General features: G+C 43.9%; 1 protein-coding gene across 4 annotated transcripts in view; it reads right to left on the reverse strand.

The window, feature by feature from the left end:
• Window positions 1-427: 427 nt before the first annotated feature.
• The window catches only part of GPC3 (glypican 3), a 446,037-nt gene continuing 423,357 nt past the window's right edge, over window positions 428-23,107 (reverse strand). For 3 of the 4 annotated variants that reach the window (XM_065900582.1, XM_065900581.1, XM_065900579.1), the window contains one exon: window positions 772-941. In XM_065900582.1, the coding sequence (XP_065756654.1) occupies window positions 772-941 (170 nt within the window). Of the gene's footprint in view, window positions 942-23,107 lie in introns of all 4 variants that reach the window. The other variant, XM_065900580.1, reaches the window with a different exon arrangement.

Genomic DNA, 23,107 nt, shown 5'->3' on the forward strand with positions numbered 1-23,107 from the left:
CTACCTCGTTTGTAAATGGAGATTATGGATTGGGTGTGTGTTGGGATGGACTGGCTTTGACTGGAGCTTGGAGCCAAGGCTGATACTCACCCAAAAGGTAGGCGGGGAGGGAGGGGGATGTTCTTATACTGAGTAGAAAGCTAGGTGAGGAGGGGGAAAGCATTGCATGGTCACCACGTACGTGGGCTGACAAAAAAAGACCCAATGCTGGGCTTCCCTGGTGGCGCAGGGGTTGAGAGTCCGCCTGCCGATGCAGGGGACACGGGTTCGTGCCCCGATCCGGGAAGATCCCACATGCTGCGGAGCGGCTGGGCCCGTGAGCCATGGCTGCTGAGCCTGCGTGTCAGGAGCCTGTGCTCCACAGCGAGAGAGGCCACAACAGGGAGAGGCCTGCGTACCGCAAAAAACAAAAAAAAAACCCAACACATTTTTATTTGAGCATTTATTTTTTTTCCAAAGAAATCCATGCAAAGGGAAAGACAGAGAGAAAGACATGGTAACCATGTTCTAGCAGCCAAACATAGGAAAATAATTTGGCACGATTTGATTTTTTTTTCATTGCAAAAGGACAATCTATACTACCACTAAAATTTACCGTCCTCATAAAGATACCATTTGATTTTCGAAAACGTAACTCATGGTTAGTCTTCTACTTAATGGCTGGAGGAGGTATATAAGATAAAAAAATAGAAAAAAAGAAAAAGGTGGTTCCCTTTATAGAGGGAGACCACAGGGTGCTGAAGGGCAGCACGTGTGCGGTGACCTTGGCAGTCAGTGCACCAGAAGGAAAGAGCACACCACGGAGATTGCCAAGCTGGTGAGAATCTTCAGGGGGGAAGGGCCATTCCCGAGGTTGTGAGAGGCAACTATCTCATTGTCCTTCTGATTCACATGTTGCTTGCTTCCAGGAGCATCGTCCACGTCCAGATCATAAGCCAGTTCTGCCGAAAGAAAGGAAAGAATTTCAATACAGGCTTACCAACAGCCTCAGGTTTGCACTCTTCACGGCCCAAGCGCTTGTCTGCACTGCTGGGATGCCCCAGCTTTGATTTCTTCCTGTCGTTGAAGGTAAGGCCGCCAGGAGATGGGAAGACGACAGGGGTGTTGTGTGCGGGGCCCGCCCGAGGAAGATGGCTAGTGGTGCTCCTGCCAGAGATCCCACCAACAGGGAGAGAGCTGGCTGCTCCCCTCCCACCTTTGGCTCCACCCACAGCCCAGAGTGCACACTGGCCCTTTCCACATCTCCCACCTGGCAAGGCCATGCTTGAAGGTCATTTTTACCAGATCTCACAGGTATCCAAACGTAAGGTGCCATGTGGGTGACTACATGCGTGTCCTTGTGTGTATGTGTGTTGGTGGGAGAGGGGATGTGGTAGCCTCCCAGGGTACCTTTCCTGGGCCCTGCACCCCGTTCAGATTTTCCCCTGGGAGGCCTTGCCTTAGCGTTGATGATAGGGTAGTTTGCCATTGGAAGTTGTTTTATTTTTCTCAGAAACATTTCTTTTATCTATACGGTCTTTTCACTGCCCACCCCTAACACACATACCCACACCCACACAGGATATTGGGTTGGCCAAAAAGTTCGTTTGGGTTTTTCTGTAAGCGGAAAGACCCGAACTTTATGGCCAGCCCAATATAACGCATAGAATTTAAGACTAAGGAAAGGCTAATGGGGTGTAAGGGTCCTCTTTCTTCGACTGCCTACCATTTATGAGATATGCTTATGATTCTGAAAAGAAATTGGGGTGTTGGGGTTGGCCTAACGCGGAAATCTCCCAGAGGGTAAATCTAAGTAGGTAGTGGTTTGTCAGGAAATTAAAGACAGCTGGTCCTAGCCCAGGGCTCAGTTTCTCTTAGATTTGCTTTTCCAGATTTAGAGTTCAAATCTACTCCCTTGGCTTTTCTGGACTCAGTCACCAAAGTTTGTTTCTATTTCAGTAGCTTGTGAAGGTGATGTGATGTGAGCGACCTCAGCAGCCAACTGTCCTGTGGCCAATGGAGCCAGAAAGATCCCTTGGGGACACGGAGATGCATAGCAACAGGCACAGAGGAAGCGGATTCTGCAGAAGGAAGGCAGGAAGAGGAAGGAAGAGCTCCTCTTACAGGGGATGAAACACACAGTAAGTCACAGGAAGAAAGTGTAAGGACTCAGCTGGTCCAGGATGTGTGCAGAGCAGGGCCCAGGACCACGGCTGCTGTGAGGCTGGCATTCCTTAGAGCAGGCAGCAAGGTCAAGGTGATGAAAGCCAGAGGATCTGATTACAGCCCGCAACACTACTTTCCAAAAGGCTAGTGCGGTTTATAATGCCACCAGCAATGATGAGGGAACCAATAAAAGATACTGTAGTCTGTATAAGATGATATCTCAGAGTTTCTTTGAGTGTATTTGATTACTAGTATAGGTGAACTTTTTCTGTGTTTTAGTTCTCAATGAATAGCAGTTCATATCCTTTGCCTTCTTACCTAATGCGTATTGATATTTTCCCTATTAATCTGAATATATATTTTATTGAGTCCTTTGCTTATCACATTTGATACAAGTAATTTTTCTATTTTGTTACTAACTAACTATACTTATTTTTCATCGCCGTACAAGGAAATGATGTCCTAACTTTTAATATATATGAATCTGACCACATTTTGCTCTTCTGAAGCTGAGAAGGTGTTTCTTCGTGAGTGCTGATGATAATAATGCAAATCAGAATTTCCAGGGAACCCTCTTACTGAGGGAAAAGTGAATCAGTGGACTAATATCCATTCCCTCTCCCCCCAGAATAAATAGATACAAAGAAACTCAAAGAGAAAAAGTGCAATGCTCTACTTGGAAATCAGACCTCTTTCTCTGAAAGGTACAGTGCAGCGCGCACAGAGCAGGCCGAGGTCAGCTGTCAGTCGGCAAGGATAGTGCAGGCTTAGGTCCCGAGCAGATTTCACCAAAGTCGAGACCACATATGGCTGGATCTGTTGAAAGCCCAGCCTTGAGTCTCAGTCTCATGGCAACTTCTCAACTTAAATGAAGAGGAGGATTTTTCGGACTGACCTGAATGAGAGCACTTTCAGCAGCGCCTTCAGATTCATTTTCCAGATATCCCCCTTGCCTAACATCAGGATTAAGCAAGCAACATCTACTAATGTGACCACTCAGCGCCTCCACTATTTACCTTGCTCTTCAAATAACCCATGAACACTACACAGTTTTGTCTACTCTAGCAGTTGTGGAAAACCCAGCAGTTATGTTAGATCCAGTAGTTTCTCATCTTATTGCCACCAAATACCTCTTTTGTTATGTCTATCTCTTGGAACCTATGTTTTGAAATTATAAAAATGACTACCAATTATTGAGTCCTCACTGTGTGCCAGGCACTGTGCTAAGCCCTTTATATACATGATCTCATGTAATCGAACCTTCTCAGTAATGTTGTGAAGTAGGTATTATAATTCCCATTTTACTGATGAGGAAGCTCAAGCTCAGGTTACTTCTTTTGCCTGTATTTACACAGCTGGTAAGTGGCACAGGTGTTCTTTGAATGCAGGGCTGACTCATCATAAACAAACTGAAAAATTTTGTACATATACCAAGTATACTGCAGTCAGTAACTAGTAACGGGTTCCTTCTTGAAAAAAAAAATTAAGGAAAATATCCTGCCAAAGATAACTAACTAAAGAACACGTGAAATAAAACGAAAAGACAACCTACAGACTGGGAGAAAATATTTGCAAATGATGTGACGGACAAGGGCTTAATTTCCCAGATATCCAAACAGCTCATACAACTCAACACCAAAAAAACAAACAACCCAATCAAAAAATAGGTGGAAGATCTAAATGGACATTTCTCCAAAGACGACACAGATGCTTAAAAAGCCCATGAAAAGATGCTCAACATCACTAATATGCAAATTAAAACTACAATGAGGTATCACCTCACACCGGGCAAAATGGCCATCATCAAAAAAATCTACAAACAATAAATGCTGGAGAGGGTGTGGAGAAAAGGGAACCCTCCTACGTTGTTGGTGGGAATGTAAACTGGTACAGCCACTATGGAGAACAGGATGGAGGTTCCTTAAAAAACTAAAAATAGAACTAGCATATGACCCAGCCATCCCACTACTGGGCATATACCCTGAGAAAACCATAATTCAAAAAGATACATGCACCCCAATGTTTACTGCAGCACTATTTACAATAGCTAAGACATGGAAGCAACCTAAATGTTCACTGACAGATGAATGGATAAAGAAGATGTGGTACGTATATACAATCGAATATTACTCAGCCATAAATAAGAATGAAATAATGCCATTTGCAGCAACATGGATGGACCTACAGATTGTCATACTAAGTCAGACAAAGACAAATATCGTATGATATTGCTTATATGTGGAATGTAAAAAATAGGGTACAAATGAACTTATCTGCAAAACAGAAACAGAGTTACAGATGTAGAAAATAAACATAGTTACCGGGGGTGAGAGGGGGGAGGGATAACTTGGGAGATAGGGATTGACATATACACACTACTATATATAAAATAGATAACTAATAGGGACCTGCTGTATAGCATAGGAACCTCTACTCAGTACTCTGTAATGGCCTATATGGCAAAAGACTCTAAGAAAGAGTATATATATGTATAACAGATTCCCTCTGGTGTACAGCAGAAACTAACACAACATTGTAAATCAACTGTACTCCAAGAAATTTTTTTTTTTTTTTTTTTTTTTTTTGTGCAGTATATGGGCCTGTCACTGTCGTGGCCTCTCCCATTGCGGAGCACAGGCTCCGGACACACAGGCTCAGCGGCCATGGCTCATGGACCCAGCTGCTCTGCAGCATGTAGGATCTTCCTGGACCGGGGCACGAACCCATGTCCCCTGCATCGGCAGGCGGACTCTCAACCACTGCGCCACCAGGGAAGCCCCGAAAAATTTTTTTTAATTAAAAAACATGAAGTAATGCCGTTTGTAGCAACATGGATGGACCTAGAGATTATCATACTAAATAAGTCAAAGAGAAATACAAATACCAATGATATCACTTATATGTGTGGAATCTAAAATATGACACAAATGAACCTGTCTACAAAACAGAAACAGACTTGCAGACAGAGAACAGACTTGTGGTTGCCAAGGACGAGGGGGATGAGTGGAGGGATGGATTGGGAGTTTGGGGTGAGCAGATGCAAACTATTTATATACAGAATGCATAAACGATAAGGTCTACTGTATAGCACAGGGCACTATATCCAATATGCTGTGATATGCCATAATGGAAAAGAATATTTAAAAATGTATATATGTGTATAACTGAATCACTTTGCTGTACAGCAGAAACTAACAACAGTATAAATCAACTATACATCAAAAAAACATATGAGAGGTAAAGGTCTGGAGCTGCCGAAGACGCAAGAGACTTTCTCTTGCCTCTTTGTTTCCTGGTGCGCGAGGAGAGGGGATTAAGAGCGCTGCTTAAAGGAGCTCCAGAAAGGGGCGCGAGCCGCGGCTAAAAGTGTGGACCCCAGAGACGGGCAGGAGACACTAAGGCTGCTGCTGCCGCCACGAAGAAGCCTGTGTGCGAGCGCAGGTCACTCTACACACCTCCCCTTCCGGGAGCCTGTGCAGCCCGCCACTGGCAGGGTCCCGGGATCCAGGGACAACTTCCCCGGGAGAACGCACGGCGCGCCTCAGGCTGGTGCAACGTCACGCCGGCCTCTGCCGCCGCAGGCTTGCCCCGCACTCTGTAGCCCTCCCTCCCTCCGGCCTGAGTGAGCTAGAGCCCCCGAATCAGCGGCTCCTTTAACTCCGTCCTGTCTGAGCGAAGAACAGACGCCCTCCAGGGACCTACATGAGAGGCGGGGCCAAATCCAAAGCTGAGCCCCTGGGAGCTGTGAGAACAAAGAAGAGGAAGAGAAATCTCTCCCAGCAGCCTCAGGAGAAGCGGATTAAAGCTCCACAATCAACTTGATGCACCCTGCATCTGTGGAATACCTGAATAGAAAACGAATCATCCTAAATTGAGGAGGTGGACTTCGAGAGCAAGATTTATGATTTCTCCCCTTTTCCTCTTTTTGTGAGTGTGTATGTGTATGCTTCAGCATGAGATCTTGTCTGTATAGCTTTGCTTCCACCATTTGTCCTAGGGTTCTGTCCATCCGTTTTATTTTTTAATTTTTTTTCTTAATAATTATTCTTTAATTTCTTTTATTTTACTTTTCTTTCTCTTTTCCTTCCTTCCTCCCTCCGTCCCTCCCTCCCTCCTTTCTTCCTTTCCTTTTCTTCCTTCCTTTCTTCTTCTTCTACTAATTCTTTCTTTCTACTTTTTCTCCCTTTTATACTGAGCCGTGTGGATGAAAGGCTCTTGGTCCTGCAGCCAGGAGTCAGTGCTGTGCCTCTGAGGTGGGAGAGCCGACTTCAGGACACTGGTCAACAAGAGACCTCCCAGCTCCACATAACATCAAACGGCGAAAATCTCCCAGAGATCTCCATCTCAACACTAGCACCCAATTGGCAAGAGCTCTCCCAGGTATCTCCGTCTCAATGCTAATACCCAGCTCCACTCAATAACCAACATGCTCCAGTGCTAGACACCCCATGCCAAACAACTAGCAAGACAGGAACACAACCCCACCCATTAACAGGGCAGCAGCCTGAAATCATAATAAGGTCAGAGACACCGAGAAACACACGGCCGGATACGGTCCTGCCCACCAGAAAGACAAGATCCAGCCTCAACCACCAGAACACAGGCGCCAGTCCCCTCCACCAGGAAGCTTACACAACCCACTGAACCAGCCTTATACGCTGGGGGCAGACACCAAAAACAACGGGAACTACGAACCTTCAGCGTGCAAAAAGGAGACCCCAAAGTAAGTTAAGCAAAATGAGAAGACAGAGAAACACACAGCAGATAAAGGAGCAAGGCAAAAAGCCACCAGACCAAACAAATGAAGGGGAAATAGGCAGTTGCCCTGAAAAAGAATTCAGAGTAATGATAGTAAAGATGATCAAAAATCTTGGAAATAGAATGGAGAAAATACAAGAAATGTTTAACAAGGACCCAGAAGAACTAAAGGGCAAACAAACAATGATGAACAAAACAGTAACTGAAATTAAAAATTCTCTACAAGGAAACAATAGCAGAATAACTGAGGCAGAAGGACGGATAAGTGACCTGGAAGATAAAATACTGGAAATAACTACTGCAGAACAGAATAAAGAAAAAAGAATGAAGAGACTTCAGGACAGTCTCAGAGACCTCTGGGACAACAATGAACACACCAACATTCGAATTATAGGGGTCCCAGAAGAAGAAGAGAAAAAGAAAGGGACTGAGAAAATATTGGAAGAGATTATAGTCGAAAACTTCCCTAATATGGGAAAGGAAATTGTTAATCAAGTCCAGGAAGCACAGAGAGTCCCATACAGGATAAATCCAAGGAGAAATACGACAAGACACATATTAATCAAACTGTCAAAAACTAAATACAAAGAAAACATATTAAAAGCAGCAAGGGGAAAACAATGAATAACACACAAGGGAATCCCCATAAGGTTAACAGCTGATCTTTCAGCAGAAACTCTGCAAGCCAGAAGGGAGTGGCAGGACATTTAAAGTGATGAAGGAGAAAAACCTGCAACCAAGATTACCCAGCAAGGATCTCATTCAGATTTGATGCAGAAATTAAAACCTTTACAGACAAGCAAAAGCTGAGAGAGTTCAGCACCACCAAACCAGCTCTACAACAAATGCTAAAGGAACTTCTCTAGGCAAGAAACACAAGAGAAGGAAAAGACCTACAATAACGAACCCAAAACAATTTAGAAAATGGGAATAGGAACATACATATCGATAACTACCTTAAATGTAAATGGACTAAATGCTCCCACCAAAAGACACAGATTGGCTGACTGGATACAAAAACAAGACCCATATATATGCTGTCTACAAGAGACCCACTTCAGACCTAGAGACACAGACTGAAAGTAAGGGGATGGAAAAAGATATTCCATGCAAATGGAAACCAAAAGAAAGCTGGAGTAGCAATTCTCACCTCACATCAGATAAAATAGACTTTAAAATAAAGAATATTAGAAGAGACAAAGACGACACTACATAATGATCAAGGGATCGATCCAAGAAGACATAACAATTGTAAATATTTATGCACCCAACATAGGAGCACCTCAATACATAAGGCAAATACTAGCAGTCATAAAAGGGGAATTCGACACATTCATAGTAGGGGACTTTAACACCCCACTTTCACCAATGGACAGATCATCCAAAATGAAAATAAATAAGGAAACACAAGCTTTAAATGATACATTAAACAAGATGGACTTAATTGATATTTATAGGCCATTCCATCCAAAAACAACAGAATACACATTTTTCTCAAGTGCTCATGGAACATTCTCCAGGACAGATCATATCTTGGGTCACAAATCAAGCCTTGGTAAATTTAAGAAAATTGAAATTGTATCAAGTATCTTTTCCGACCACAACGCTATGAGACTAGATATCAATTACAGGAAAAGATCTGTAAAAAATACAAACAAATGGAGGCTAAACAATACACAACTTAATAACGAAGTGATCACTGAAGAAATCAAAGAGGAAATAAAAAATACCTAGAAACAAATGACAATGGAGACACGACCACCCAAAACCTATGGGATGCAGCAAAAGCAGTTCTAAGACGGAAGTTTATAGCAATACAAACCCATGTTAAGAAACAGGAAACATTTCGAATAAACAACCTAACCTTGCACCTTAAGCAATTAAAGAAAGAAGAACAAAAAAACCCCAAAGTTAGCAGAAGGAAAGAAATCATAAAGATCAGATCAGAAATAAATGAAAAAGAAATGAAGGAAACAATAGCAAAGATCAATAAAACTAAAAGCTGGTTCTTTGAGAAGTTAAACAAAATACATAAACCATTAGCCACTCATCAAGGAAAAAGGGAGAAGACTCAAATCAATAGAATTAGAAATGAAAAAGAGGAAGTAACAACTGACACTACAGAAGTACAAAAGATCATGAGAGATTACTACAAGCAACTCTATGCCAACAAAATGGACAAATTCTTAGAAATGCACAACCTGCCAAGACTGAATCAGGAAGAAATAGAAAATACAAACAGACCAATCACAAGCACTGAAATTGAAACTCTCATTAAAAATTTTCCAACAAACAAAAGCCCAGGACCAGATGGCTTCACAGGCGAATTCTGTCAAACATTTAGAGAAGAGCTATCACCTATCCTTCTCAAACTCTTCCAAAATATAGCAGAGGGAGGAACACTCCCAAATTGATTCGACGAGGCCACCATCACCTTGATACCAAAACCAGACAAGGATGTCATAAAGAAAGAAAACTACAGGCCAATATCACTGATGAACATAGACACAAAAATCCTCAACAAAATACTAGCAAACAGAATCCAACAGCACATTTAAAGGATCATACCCCATGATCAAGTGGGGTTTATTCCAGGAATGCAAGGATTCTTCAATATATGCAAATCAATCAACGTGATAAACCATATTAACAAACTGAAGGAGAAAAATCATAGGATCATCTCAATAGATGCCGAGAAAGCTTTTGACAAAATTCAACACCCATTTATGATAAAAACCCTGCAGAAAGTAGGCATAGAGGGAACTTTCCTCAACATAATAAAGGCCATATATGACAAACCCCAGCCAACATCGTCCTCAGTGGTGAAAAACAAAGCATTTCCACTAAGATCAGGAACAAGACAAGGTTGCCCACTCTCACCACTATTATTCAACATAGTTTTGGAAGCTTTAGCCACAGCAATCAGAGAAGAATAGGAAATAAAAGGAATCCAAATTGGAAAAGAAGTAAAGCTGTCACTGTTTGCAGATGACATGATACTCTACATAGAGAATCCTAAAGGTGCTACCAGAAAACTACTAGAGCTAATCAATGAATTTGGTAAGGTAGCAGGATACAAAATTAATGCACAGAAATCTCTGGCATTCCTATACACTAATGATGAAAAAGCTGAAAGTAAAATCAAGAGAAAACTCCCATTTACCATTGCAAAAAAAAAATATCTAGGAATAAACCTCCCTAAGGAGACAAAAGACCTGTATGCAGAAAATTATAAGACACTGATGAAAGAAATTAAAGATGATACAAAGAGATGGAGAGATATACCATGTTCTTGGATTGGAAGAATCAACATTGTGAAAATGACTCTACTACCCAAAGCAATCTACAGATTCAATGCAATCCCTATCAAACTACCACTGGCATTTTTCACAGAACTGGAACAAAAAATTTCACAATTTGTATGGAAACTGAAAAGACCCTGAATCGCCAAAGCAATCTTGAGAACGAACAACGGAGCTGGAGGAAACAGGCTCCCTGACTTCAGACTATACTACAAAGCTACGGTAACCAAGACAGTATGGTACTGGCACAAAAACAGAAAGATCAATGGAACAGGATAGAAAGCCCAGAGATAAACCCACGCACATATGGTCACCTTGTCTTTGATAAAGGAGGCAGGAATGTACAGTGGAGAAAGGACATCCTCTTCAATAAGTGGTGCTGGGAAAACTGGACAGGTACACATAAAAGTATGAGATTAGATCACTCCCTAACATCGTACACAAAAATAAACTCAAAATGGATTAAAGACCTAAATGTACGGCCAGAGACTATCAAACTCTTAGAGGAGAACACAGGCAGAACACTGTAAGACATAAATCACAGCAAGATCCTTTTTGACCCACCTCCTAGAGAAATGGAAATAAAAACAAAAATAAACAAATGGGACCTAATGAAACTGCAAAGCTTTTGCACAGCAAAGGAAACCATAAACAAGACCAAAAGACAGCCCTCAGAATGGGCGAAAATATTTGCAAATGAAGCCACTGACAAAGGAATAATCTCCAAAATTTACAAGCAGCTCAATAACAAAAAAACAACCCAATTCAAAAATGGGCAGAAGACCTAAATAGACATTTCTCCAAAGAAGATATACAGACTGCCAACAAACACATGAAAGAATGCTCAACATCATTAATCATTAGAGAAGTGCAAATCAAGACTACGATGAGATATCATCTCACACCAGTCAGAATGGCCATCATCAAAAAATCTAGAAACAATAAATGCTGGAGAGGGTGTGGAGAAAAGGGAACACTCTTGCACTGCTGGTGAGAATGTGAATTGGTACAGCCACTATGGAGAACAGTATGGAGGTTCCTTAAAAAACTACAAATAGAACTACCATATGACCCAGCAATCCCACTACTGGGCATATATCCTGAGAAAACCGTAATTCAAAAAGAGTCATGTACCAAAATATTCATTGCAGCTCTATTTACAATCGCCCGGAGATGGAAACAACCTAATTGTCCATGATCAGATGAATGGATAAAGAAGATGTGGCACATCTATACAATGGAATATTACTCAGCCATAAAAAGAAACGAAATTGAGCTATTTGTAATGAGGTGGATAGACCTAGAGTCTGTCATACAGAGTGAAGTAAGTCAGAAAGAGAAAAACAAATACCGTATGCTAACACATATATATGGAATTTAAGGGAAAAAATGTCATGAAGAACCTAGGGGTAAGACAGGAATAAAGACACAGACCTACTAGAGAACAGACTTGAGGATATGCGGAGGGGGGAAGGGTAAGCTGTGACAAAGCGAGAGAGAGGCATGGCCATATATATACTACCAAATGTAAGGTAGATAGCTAGTGGGAAGCAGCCGCATAGCACAGGGAAATCAGCTCGGTGCTTTGTGACCGCCTGGAGGGGTGGGATAGGGAGGGTGGGAGGGAGGGAGACGCAAGAGGGAAGAGAGATGGGAACATATGTATAACTGATTCACTGTGTTATAAAGCAGAAACTAACACTCTATTGTAAAGCAATTACACTCCAATAAAGATGTAAAAAAAAAAAACATGAGAGAAGTCAGTGTTTCCACATAGAACTGATCACAAACTTGATTAAGTAGCTTTATTAAGCTTTGTGAAATACTGAAAAGAGCTCTAGGTTTGGGGACCCCAAATGGGCATTATATCAGTCCTGTTTACCTGAAGCAATCAGCAATGATGGCCAAGGCCATCATGCACCGCTGGCACAAAGCTGGGCCAAGTCTTCTACCTCCAAAAGACCCAAGGAATATTCAGAAGAATACCTTCTAGTGCTTCGTACGCTGCGGCTACAGGTTTCCCAAGGCTTCCCACTCAGCAGCAGCAAAGTTTTATCACCCAACCCTATAGCTGGGTTCCTGTGGCTGATACTGATGGGAGTTCCAGCAAAGACACACTCTGGGCCTGGGCCACCATCACGGAGATTAGAGATGAAGGGGACAGCTTAGCATGACAAGGAAGCACTATGGGACACAGAGGAACTGGGGTTTTGGTTAAAGGTAACTATGGACATTCCTGGACGGGAGAAATATAATCCAATTTAATTCAAAAAACTTAACAGTAGTCTACTATGGCCCAAGCATTGAGCTAGAAGCTTGGAGAAAGACTTAGTGTCTGCCTTCAAGAATCCCACAGTCTGGTAAGGAAAACACACCAATAGACAAACCAACGAGACAGTTGGCAGAAAGCAGAAAGGGTTCGGATAAAGGCACAAGTGAAACACCAGGGTGACAGAAGGGAGAGAGAAAAATTCCAAATAAAAGAAGGTTCTGGGAAGGCTTCTTGGGACAATTGGGCCATAACCTGCACCATGAAGGATGGGTGGAACTATATAGCAGGGCTGAATGAGATGGTTATGCATTTCAGGCAGAGGGTTCAGCTTGAGAAAAATCATTAATATCTGCGAATGTCGATAGGGCATACTCAATAGGAGCAAGTAGCCTCTACGGAGGGAAGGAATGTAGAGTTCACATCGTTGTGGCGTGTGTGTGTGTGTGTGTGTGTGTGTGTGTGTGTTGCCTGGTGGGTGATAAAAGGTAGGGCAGGAAGGACAAGTAAGTAAGGGCCAAATCATGGTGGATTAGGAATACTAAGACTTTCTCCTGTGGGCAATAGGGAGCCACTGCAAGGTTTTTAAATAAGGAATCCACATAATCTGTTTTGTGTTTTTCAGAAATCAGTGTTAACAGTTTGGAGGACAGCCCTAAGTGGGCGGGAGAGACTTGTCAGACATGTTGTCTTGGGGAAAAACAAGAAGCCTGTGGGAACAGTATCTGGGGATCAGCCAGTAGCAAATATTAAAAGAAAATTTAAAAACCTATGAAGAAGCTAAATCCACACCAAACCAAAACCTTCTCATTTTGCTACGAACCAGATGCCTTATGGGAATAACCACAAACCATACCCTTAAATCACTCATATTTTTATGTTTATCAGTGATTTTCCAGAATATATCTTTGTTTGGTTAGGTACATATTGTAAAACACACATAAATCGGCTTTTGTCTTTCAGCTGAACGTCAGTGAGAACCTTTTGGGCCAGCAAGGAAATTTTCACGCTAAATCCAAAAATCTGTTTCTATTTGTAATCAGTTTAACTACACCCAGTGGGTTAGACCCAACAATCTGTACTAATTATACACTCAGCCCTGACTCCCATTTTGCTCTTATGTCCTTTGTGTTGCAGAATAGATAATCCCTTTAAATGATCGCCAGTCATTAAGGTCTGCACTTCGTGTGGAAAAGTTTTTCTGCATCGGAGGAAGCACTCAGTGGGGAGCGCCCCCCACCAAGTTGTTCAGTCTCCTAGGAGAGTTCCTAAGGAAGAGGGCACCTCCTGGGGGTCTGGAGGCCTGGGTTCCAGGCCAGGCTCAGTCACTGAGTTACTGCTTCACCCCTGGCAAGTCATTTCCCTCACCCCCATTTTGCTAAATCGGTGTATTGGACTAGATGAACTCTAAATTTCCTTCTGTCGGTAGTTTTGTCCCTCTCTGATTCCAAGGCTCTTGGGGCCCAGTGGGGAGCTCAGGCTGCGGTCATTCCTCTACCCACAGCAGCCAAGGGGGCTGCCCCCACCAGAGCACCTATGAGCAGGGAGAGGCAGTCAGCTGCTCCCCTTATGATGTGAGTCTTTCTGCTGATCACCATCTACCAAGTTCTGAATCCACTTTCTTCTTAAGCGGTCTAATTGTGGATAAGAGACCCTGGCAATAAATAAATCCACACCGGACTGTTTTTGTTTTCTTTAAACCCTGGCATAATAACGTCTACTAAAGGCAGTACACACCAAGCTTTGGGGGAGAAGTTGCTGGGCCTGGGCTACATAGGCAGCCAGGGAAAATCTGTCAGCCAGTGAGACGAGCCTTTGGGCCCTTACAGAGCCACCGGGGTCTTGAGCATGTAATAGGATTCTAATGCTCGCCCTCTGATGGCGTGGGCATCGAGCAGGGCAAGGCGCTGCTACAGGGGCCTTACCCACACCAGCGGGCCAACTCCACGGGGCGGCCTGGAAGAAGAGCTGCCGTCACACTACCAGCGGACCGAACGCTGCTGCTTGCCAAGCCTGCACCAGCAGATGGCTTCAATCCGGCCCTAATACGGCAACAGAGCAATACTGCTCTCCCTGCGTTTTCTATTTGCTGTGCACACTTGGCCCGCAGGACATGAACGTGCGAAACCTTCAGTACACTGCCTGGCAGACCCCAGAGGCTGAAGTTGGGGAAAGCACTAGAAATCGTGTTCATTACACTACTGCTCACTCTGCTGCCCCTTCCCACAGAAGCCTTTGGGCCCCACCATTTGCTTCTGAATCCCCAATAGATCTCGGTTCCCGTGTCCTCCCCTCGACACAACCTTCCTTCCTGCCACGTCAATCCCCCACCCTCACCCCGCCTCCGCCCTGTCAACCTTTCTGAACTTTCAGGTGTGAAATGACTACTTGGACTTGAAAGCAGAGGAAAGTGACTTTGTTAATGAGCCTCAGGTCTGCGGGAGTCTAGATTTTCTTCTTCATAGATCAGACGAGGGGGAAATGGCACACTTGAGGCCTCTGGTTTTAATTGGTCTAATGGGACTCCTTTTAGGGCCCATTTCACAACATGCCTTCTTGACAAGTGAGCTGCCAATTCTGCCAGCTAAATGACTGTAAATTCTGGGAATAATCCAATCGCCTCTCCTGGAAAAGGGCTGGTGCAATGAGATGCCCACTTCATTTCTTACAGCTAATTCCAGCCTGCAAATACCCTCAGTTACAATGCTGGGATGTTGAAAGAATACAGTTGATTTTGCCACTAGTATAGGCGTGGCCTCTCTTCCTATAGGCTCTGTTTCTCCGTCTGGGGTGGGTGTACCTTCAGGTTACACTGCAGTGGGCTGTGGGTGCGTGAAGCCACGGCATGCTTCTTCCCTGGGATTTAGGGCAAAAGCACACTATTTGATACTGAAACATGCAAGGCTGTATGATGGAGCAAAAGTGCGCTACGTGCAAACTCACCGAAGACTTCCTAAGATATTTCCTGTTTACTAGGACCTTGAGGTTATGTCCCAGATCCTCAGGAACAGGTGTTCATTCCCACTCTTCACTGCCTGTATGGGGTACTTAGGTGGAAAGGTCTTACAAGCACTGTTGGGACACTTGAGTCACCTGGGCTTGGTACACTACCAAAGCTGGGCATTTTGACTCACATAGTCCTGATTAGTGACTTAAGGTATCTTTTTCGATGACAACTTCCTTGTCAAGAGGGGAACGCCATGGTAATTGCCCTTAACTGGGGCTCAGACTGCTTAGTGTCTAATACAAAATGGTGTCCAGGAGATTCAGCCACTAACTATGCTTCACTATTGCGTCCCGCCATTGAGAAAGGAACAATAAAAAAATACCACGTAATCCCTTTGGAAATCAGATCATTTTACTGTAGAATCTTATTATGATGTGGGCCACTACTATGCTTGTTTAGGTACATAATGAGTCAGGTCATCTTCCCAGAAACAGAACAGCTCCATCCTGGAAAGTGACAGTATGAGCGGGTGGTGTGGTACTGGCCTTCCGCCACCAGTCCTAGAATTATCATCACCTTCCACAGGAGTGTCACGACTATTACTCTCATGGCTACAGATCCTTCTCACCTGAGGCTACCTAACAGCTCCACAGGAATCACAGTTCCTCAAAGCCTTCCCTTCCCACAGGAGGTGGTGGTGGGGGGGTTTACCTGATTCCCATGGGAAGTAATGGGTTTGAGAGTCAGTGGAATACAAGCAGCTGGTGACTGAGACACTGTTCAGCCAGGCCCAGGGGAGAAGATGAAGAGAACAGGCTTCAAGAAGGCAAGGGAAGGACTTCCCTGGTGGCGCAGTGGTTAAGGATCCGCCTGCCGATGCAGGGGACACGGGTTTGAGCCCTGGTCCGGGAAGATCCCACATGCCACGGAGCGACTAAGCCCATGTGCCACAACTACTGAGCCTGCGCTCTAGAGCCCGTGAGCCACAACTACTGAGCCCGCGAGCCACAACTACCGAAGCCCGTGTGCTCTAGAGCCCGTGCTCGGCAACAAGAGAAGCCACCGCAATGAGAAGCCCGGACACCGCAACAAAGAGCAGCCCCCGCTCGCCGCAACTAGAGAAAGCCCGCGTGCAGCAATGGAGGCCCAACACAGCCAAAAAGAAAGAAAGAAACAAATAAATAGATAAAAGGCAAGGGAAGAGAACACTTTAAAGAGAGGAGGAGAAGCATGGTGGAATGTTATAGAGAGGTCAAGGAAAGTAAGGATTGAGAAGAAGCTACTGAAAGTGTCAACTAGAAGGTTACAGGAGATTTTTGAGAGAAGTTTCAGTTGGGTGTTTAGGTCAAAAACCAGATAGTACTGAGTTGAGAAGAGAGTGGGAGCTGATGTGGATTCACTGAATACCGTTTAGCCTTCGGAGAAGTTTGACAGTGAGTGACAGTGGCAGTGAAGCGCTGCCATCCTAACTGTGCTGGGGTTTCGTGGCAGTGCTATCAGTGTCACAACACCTGTACAACCAAGCTTCACCAGAAGGTGCCTCCAGAGTTCCAACTCAAGACGGCCTTTGGAAATGCTATATTGTTATCTCTGATGCATTAACAACCTGTATGAGACACCAGATACCAGTATACCGATGTTTATAGCAGATTATTCACAGCAGCCAAAAGGTGGAAGCAACCCAAGTGTCCATCAATGGATGAATGGATAAACAAAATGTGGTCTATCCATACAATGAAATGTTTTCAGTCATAGAAAGGAATGAAGTACATTCCTACATGTACAAGGTATATGAACTTCAAAAACATGATGCTAAGTGAAAGAAGCCAGTCGCTAAATACCACATGTCATATGATGCCATTTACATAAAATATAAATAGGCAGACTAGGCAAATTTTGGCAATAGTGGCTGCACACACATTGTAAGTGTAATTAATGCCAGCGAGCTGTATCCGTAGCGGTTAAAATGACAAATGTTTTGTTATATATATTTTACCATGATTAAAAAACCACAGAAACCAAAAGATTTGGGGTGCATCCTAGTTCCTAAGGGGAGTGTGAGTGCATCGCTCCTCTGGCATTTTACTTTGTAGAGGGCTGCGTGAATGTACCTGATACCAAAGCATCAAGCCCCAAATGGTACTCCTTCGGTGCTTTGAAAGTCACGTTGTCCAAATGAATTAAAATGGATATTTGAGCACTACCTTAGAATTGCAAATATGGCTCCTCAATTGGGAATGAAAGGAGAAGGCAATTTTTGTCACGGGTTTTAGTCTGAGGCTATTTTAAGAGAAATCTATATACAACCTCAGGAGACTTACATTTGCTTTCCTGAGTCATGCAAATGATGCTCAGCTGAAAATGCATTTTAAGAAAATCAATGAAGCAGTGAATACGCTCTGTCCTCATTACTTTAAAAAAATTAATGGTTCAGATTCACAGAGTTCTGTTTATAATGTACATTTCAAGCATGACGCAGCTACAGAGGTATGCAGTCATTGGGCTTGGAGGATGTAGAAGGAGAACACAAAATGTCACGTTTTGTAGCCAAATCAAATTGCTGTGGGGCGGGGGGCGGTCAGGAGAGTGAGGGAGTAGCCTTATAGTCTCCTGGAGCCCAGGCTCCAAAATGCTTACTGAAAAGCTCTTTGATAGTATTTTAGGCAGGGCTTTCGATATACTTGAATGGGAAAACCCAAAGTCTGGTCATCTTCCATTTTTAATCAGCCATGGTGGACCTTACAAAAAATGTACCTGAGACCTAAAATGCTTGCGATGTCCAACAGCAAAGGAAAGTTACCAGTACAACAGCCAATTGGTCAAAATGGCACAAGTCCCTGAAAACACTCAGCCTGGGTGTGGGAACATCACAGGCCAGAAATCAACAGCAGGCAGGTGTCCTCATAAATGAAAGATAAAAAGCCTCTCTAAGTTGTTCCATCTAAATCTGTTCCCTAAAACCTCTCCAGTTGTGAAATGCCTCCCTCATCATCAATGGGATTTGGGGAATTGAGGCTATTTTCCCCTCAATTTACTTGGAAGAACACATTGTCATCCTGGCTCCCTCCTCCTTCCTTCCCATCTTTGGATCTGGACTGTCAGTAAGCTGCCATTCTCACATTCCCACAGGTACCACCTCCTCTGTCTTTGGACTGTGACCATTTCTCCTCTCTCCCTCAGCCTCTCTCTCCCCACGTACTTCCCATCTGCCACAGTTCTCAATGCCCCAGCTAGATATGATACCCATTCCTCTCCAATGGCCCACTGCTGTCCGGGAAGAAAGAATGTTCTATTCCATGACAGCAGGCATAAGATAGTACTCTCTTTCTCAATCCCATGTTGAATTAAATTCCTCTCTTTCTCAAAATCCTTGATGGCTCCCTACTGCATGTGGGATCAAGTCCTAATTCCTTAGCATGGCATTCACGAGCTCCTCCATCTCAACTTGTCTTGCTTTCCAGTTTCAACTGCCCACATATTTCTCCAAGTACCATATACTGTTGTCACACCATCCCATTTGTCATTTGCTGAAAATGACAAGTACTTTGAGGTTCCCATGTCTTTCTTCATGCTGTTCCCTCAGGCTGGATTGGTATCTCTCTCTTAGGCTTCAACTTACATGACACTTCTTCCAGGAAGCCTTCCTTCCCTTCTTACCCCAGCCCAGACGAATCACTTCCCTCCGTGATTATCAATGGGATTGTACTGCTATCATAGCACTAACTTCAGTCTGCAGCATAGCAGAGTTAGTCACTCAGCTAGACTGGGAGCCCCTTCAAAGAAAGAGACAAGTCTTACTCCTCTCTGTAGCTCCCATGCAGTACTTGGCTAGCACAGGCACTGAAAAACTGAATGAATGAATGCATGAATCAGTGGCCACACAAATGAACACATATCCCCAGTCTACAGAGAATATGAAGGTGAAGGGCTACCTCCTTCGTAGATACCCTTCCCAAGGAGTCTATCTTCATAAACTGATGATTTCCTTAGGGGAAGGAGTCCCACTGAGCTATGATGAAGACAAGATGCAGGCGGGGCCGATGGTGGAGGTGGTACAGGAAGCAAATGGCAGGGCTCAAACCCTGACCTCTATATGCCAAAGCTCTCTGAAAATAGGCAGTTCTCATCACCCACAGCATCAATTCACTGCACGCAGTGTGGGTGGAATCTACAAGGTTATTTTCTTTCGATAAATGTATTTCTTATTTATTTTTGGCTGCGTTGGGTCTTCGTTGCTGCGCGCGGGCTTTCTCTAGTTGCAGTGAGCAGGGGCTGCTCTTCGTCGTGGTGCACGGGCTTCTCATTGCGGTGGCTTCTCTTGTTGCGGAGCGTGGGCTCTAGGTGCGCGGGCTTCAGTAGTTGTGACACGTGGGCTCAGTAGTTGTGGCTTGCAGGCTCTGGAGCACAGGCTCAGTAATTGTGGCACAGGGGCTTAGTTGGTCCGCAGCATGTGGGATCTTCCCGGACCAGGACTCGAACCCGTGTCCCCTGCATTGGCAGGCGAATCCTTAACCACTGTGCCACCAGGGAAGCCCTTACAAGGTTATTTTCTTACTCCCTTTTGCTGCCTGGAACTCGATGCCTTACTATGTAAGCAGGGGATACATGCCAGCATTTTGTGTGCCACGCTGTGCAGGAAACAGGATTTCTCGTGAGTAGGTTCCATTTATTTCTCACTTCGAACCATCAGGATTGGGTTCCCATACCTTTGACGCTCTCCTTTGCCTCACAATGTACGCACCCCTGGGCCACACCCTGTCCTTTCCATTGCCACCGATTCCCACGTGTAGGGGCTGCTGGTGATTGGCATTTCAGTGCCTGTCTCTGCAATATCAAAATATAGCTTCACTAATGAAGTCCCTTGCTTGGCTGTAATAAGTACAAAGCAGTAAGACTTCAATGCTTTCAGTTGCACGTGCTGGCGCCCCTTTCCCCTTGTAGAGGTCTGTGGGATGACTGCCAGGAAAATACAATTACGCGCTCTCATGGGAATAAATACAATTCTTTAACCTAAAAGTTCTGTGTTTTTATTTCCCCCCTTTTCCATTTCTCTGTTCACTTCTTTTTCTTTCCATTGCTCTTTAAACTCATTTCCTGTGTCCAATTATTCCCTTCTCTCTGTCTAGTTGTTTTTCTACTAAACGTTCTCTCCTGTCTCCACAGTGATCTTTTCCATATCCTTAGGCAAAGGGCAAGGCTGGACTCCTCTGATGGATTCTGAATGTTAAAGATGCTTTTCTGTTCCTCTGCACTTTGATTTAAACCTCTAACCTGGGTTCCATTTGTTTTAGAAGAGGTTCTAGTATCTCCTTCCTTAATCTCCCATCAGCATTTCCATTGCCTTCCTGTTTACCCATCAGCACCATTCCTGCTTCTCAGCTCAGACTCCCTCATTTGCCCCCCCTCGCTCCACCGACCTCCTTGTCTGGCACTGCTGGATCCCCTGCACTGCGCATGCCCCCTTTGTTATTTTTATTTTATTTTTAAACATCTTTATTGGAGCCCCTTTGTTATTTTCCTTCTCTCTTTCTCATCTCAGATTCTTCTTGCTCCATAGCCATGCCATTTTAGTACTGCTGTTTCTCAGCTCTGTCATTCTTTTAAGGGGAAAACGATTTGGGCTTAAAAGAGATAAAGAACTTTCTAATAATTAGTGCAATCTGACAATTGCGTAGGCTGCACCTAGGCAGTGAGATCTGTCTCTGGAGGTGGTCCATGAGTTTGGACAGCCATTTGGTAGAGATACTGGTGAAGGGATTCAAACATCGAATGAGGGGGTGAAGGTAAATAGCTTCTGATGACCCTTCCAACCCTGAGATTCTAGGATTTCATTCAGGTCTTTAGAGGTCTCACGGCAGAAATGAAGGGTAAAGGGACAGGGTTCAAGTGACCTTTGCATTCCTCCTTTTGACACAGACACTGTCTGGAGAGGAATCTAAAGAGACTGCTTTGGATTCTCTCTCAAAGAAAGGGATCAGTGTCTTTTGGAGACCATGACTAGCTTAGAGAAGAGGGCTTTAAGTTTGCCAAAGAGTTATCAACCGAGACATAATTTTAAGGGAGCAACTACTGACTTGCCTGGGGTGGGGAGAAAGAACCACAAAATCTGTCCCACTTACTAAGGTAGGGGCTAAGTCTCAGAAATAATGTGACTATTTATCAGGCAATATGAAATGTGCATACATGGTATGGGATGGACATAAGAGGATACTGCCTATATAGAAGACAGAGCAACCAACTCGGGAATTGTTTCCATGGTAATTGTTTTCCTATCAATAGGAAGCAATTATCAGTAATTCACAGGTGGTAGACACCTTGTTCAGTGCAGCCACATTATGCTATTACTCATGATCCAGAGGAAGAAAAGAAGAGGCATCAGATGGAAAAATTTCATTTGGGAAACATGATTAGGACATAAGCTGGAAGGACCCAAGGGGAAGGCAACTGAGGATAAAAAGCTGGATGATCCTCATACAAATAGCTCTGTGGTATAAGGACAAAGTAGGCAGGCCCAAAGCGAGACCAGGAAAGGTGAAAAGATGCCAAGTGGCCCAAACCCATAGCTAAAAAGATGTAAAACGGAAAAAGGAAAATTCTACTACAAAGAGTGGCAGCCAGATCACTAAAAAGGAGGATAAAAAGCAGCAGGAAGATATTGAGCCAAAATAAAAAGAAGATGCAATTGGCAAGAAATAAACACTTTAATTAAATAGGGTCAACCACAGACATAAAAAACAAATTTATGGTTACCAAAGGGGGAAGGGGAGAGGAGGGATAAATTAGGAGTTTGGGATTAACATATACACACTACTACCTATAAAACAGATAACCAACAGGGACCTACTGTATAGCACAGGGAACTATATTCAATATCCTGTGATAAACCATAATGGAAAAGAATCTGAAAAAGAATATACGTATATGTGTGTGTGTGTGTGTGTGTGTGTGTATAAAATTGAATCACTTTGCTGTATATCTGAAACTAATACAGCATTGTAAATCAACTATACTTCAATTAAAAAAAATTAATAATAAATAGGTGGTGCAGTGGTTAAGAATCCACCTGCCAATGTAGGGGTCATGGGTTCGATCCCTGGTCTGGGAAGATCCCACATGCCTCGGAGCAACTGAGCCCGTGCGCCACAACTACTGAGCCTGTGCTCTAGAGCCCGCGCGCCACAACTACTGAAGCCCGTGCACCTAGAGCCCGTGCTCCGCAACAAGAGAAGCCACCGCAATGAGAAGCCTGTGCACCGCAACGAAGAGTAGCCCCCACTCGCTGCAACTAGAGAAAGCCTGCGTGTAGCAACGAAGACCCAACGCAGCCAAAAATAAATAAATTTATTGAAAAAAAAATAGGGGCAACGGCAGTCCCAGTTCCTTATAACTAAGAAGGGGTGGAAGTTTTCCATATTGCTTTTAACTGTCTACAGAATATGGCAAATGTGCCTGTTAACTAAGACAAATGCGTCTCATTGGCCAAGTCAATTTAAGAAGGGAAATGACTGAGAACAAGGCATCAGCCTAATGAGCATAATAGAGGTATCAGAAAATGAATGAGATTTCGGAGTGAAGGCCTTGCAGGGCCAATAAAGAGGGCACGTTTAAACACACTAAAATGCACTTAAGAACAACAAAAACAGATCAGAACTGGGGCCTTATAGCCTGGCACCCTAAACTGGAAAT

Source organism: Phocoena phocoena, chromosome X, assembly GCF_963924675.1.
Source record: "Phocoena phocoena chromosome X, mPhoPho1.1, whole genome shotgun sequence".
NCBI classification, from domain to species: Eukaryota; Metazoa; Chordata; class Mammalia; order Artiodactyla; family Phocoenidae; genus Phocoena; species Phocoena phocoena.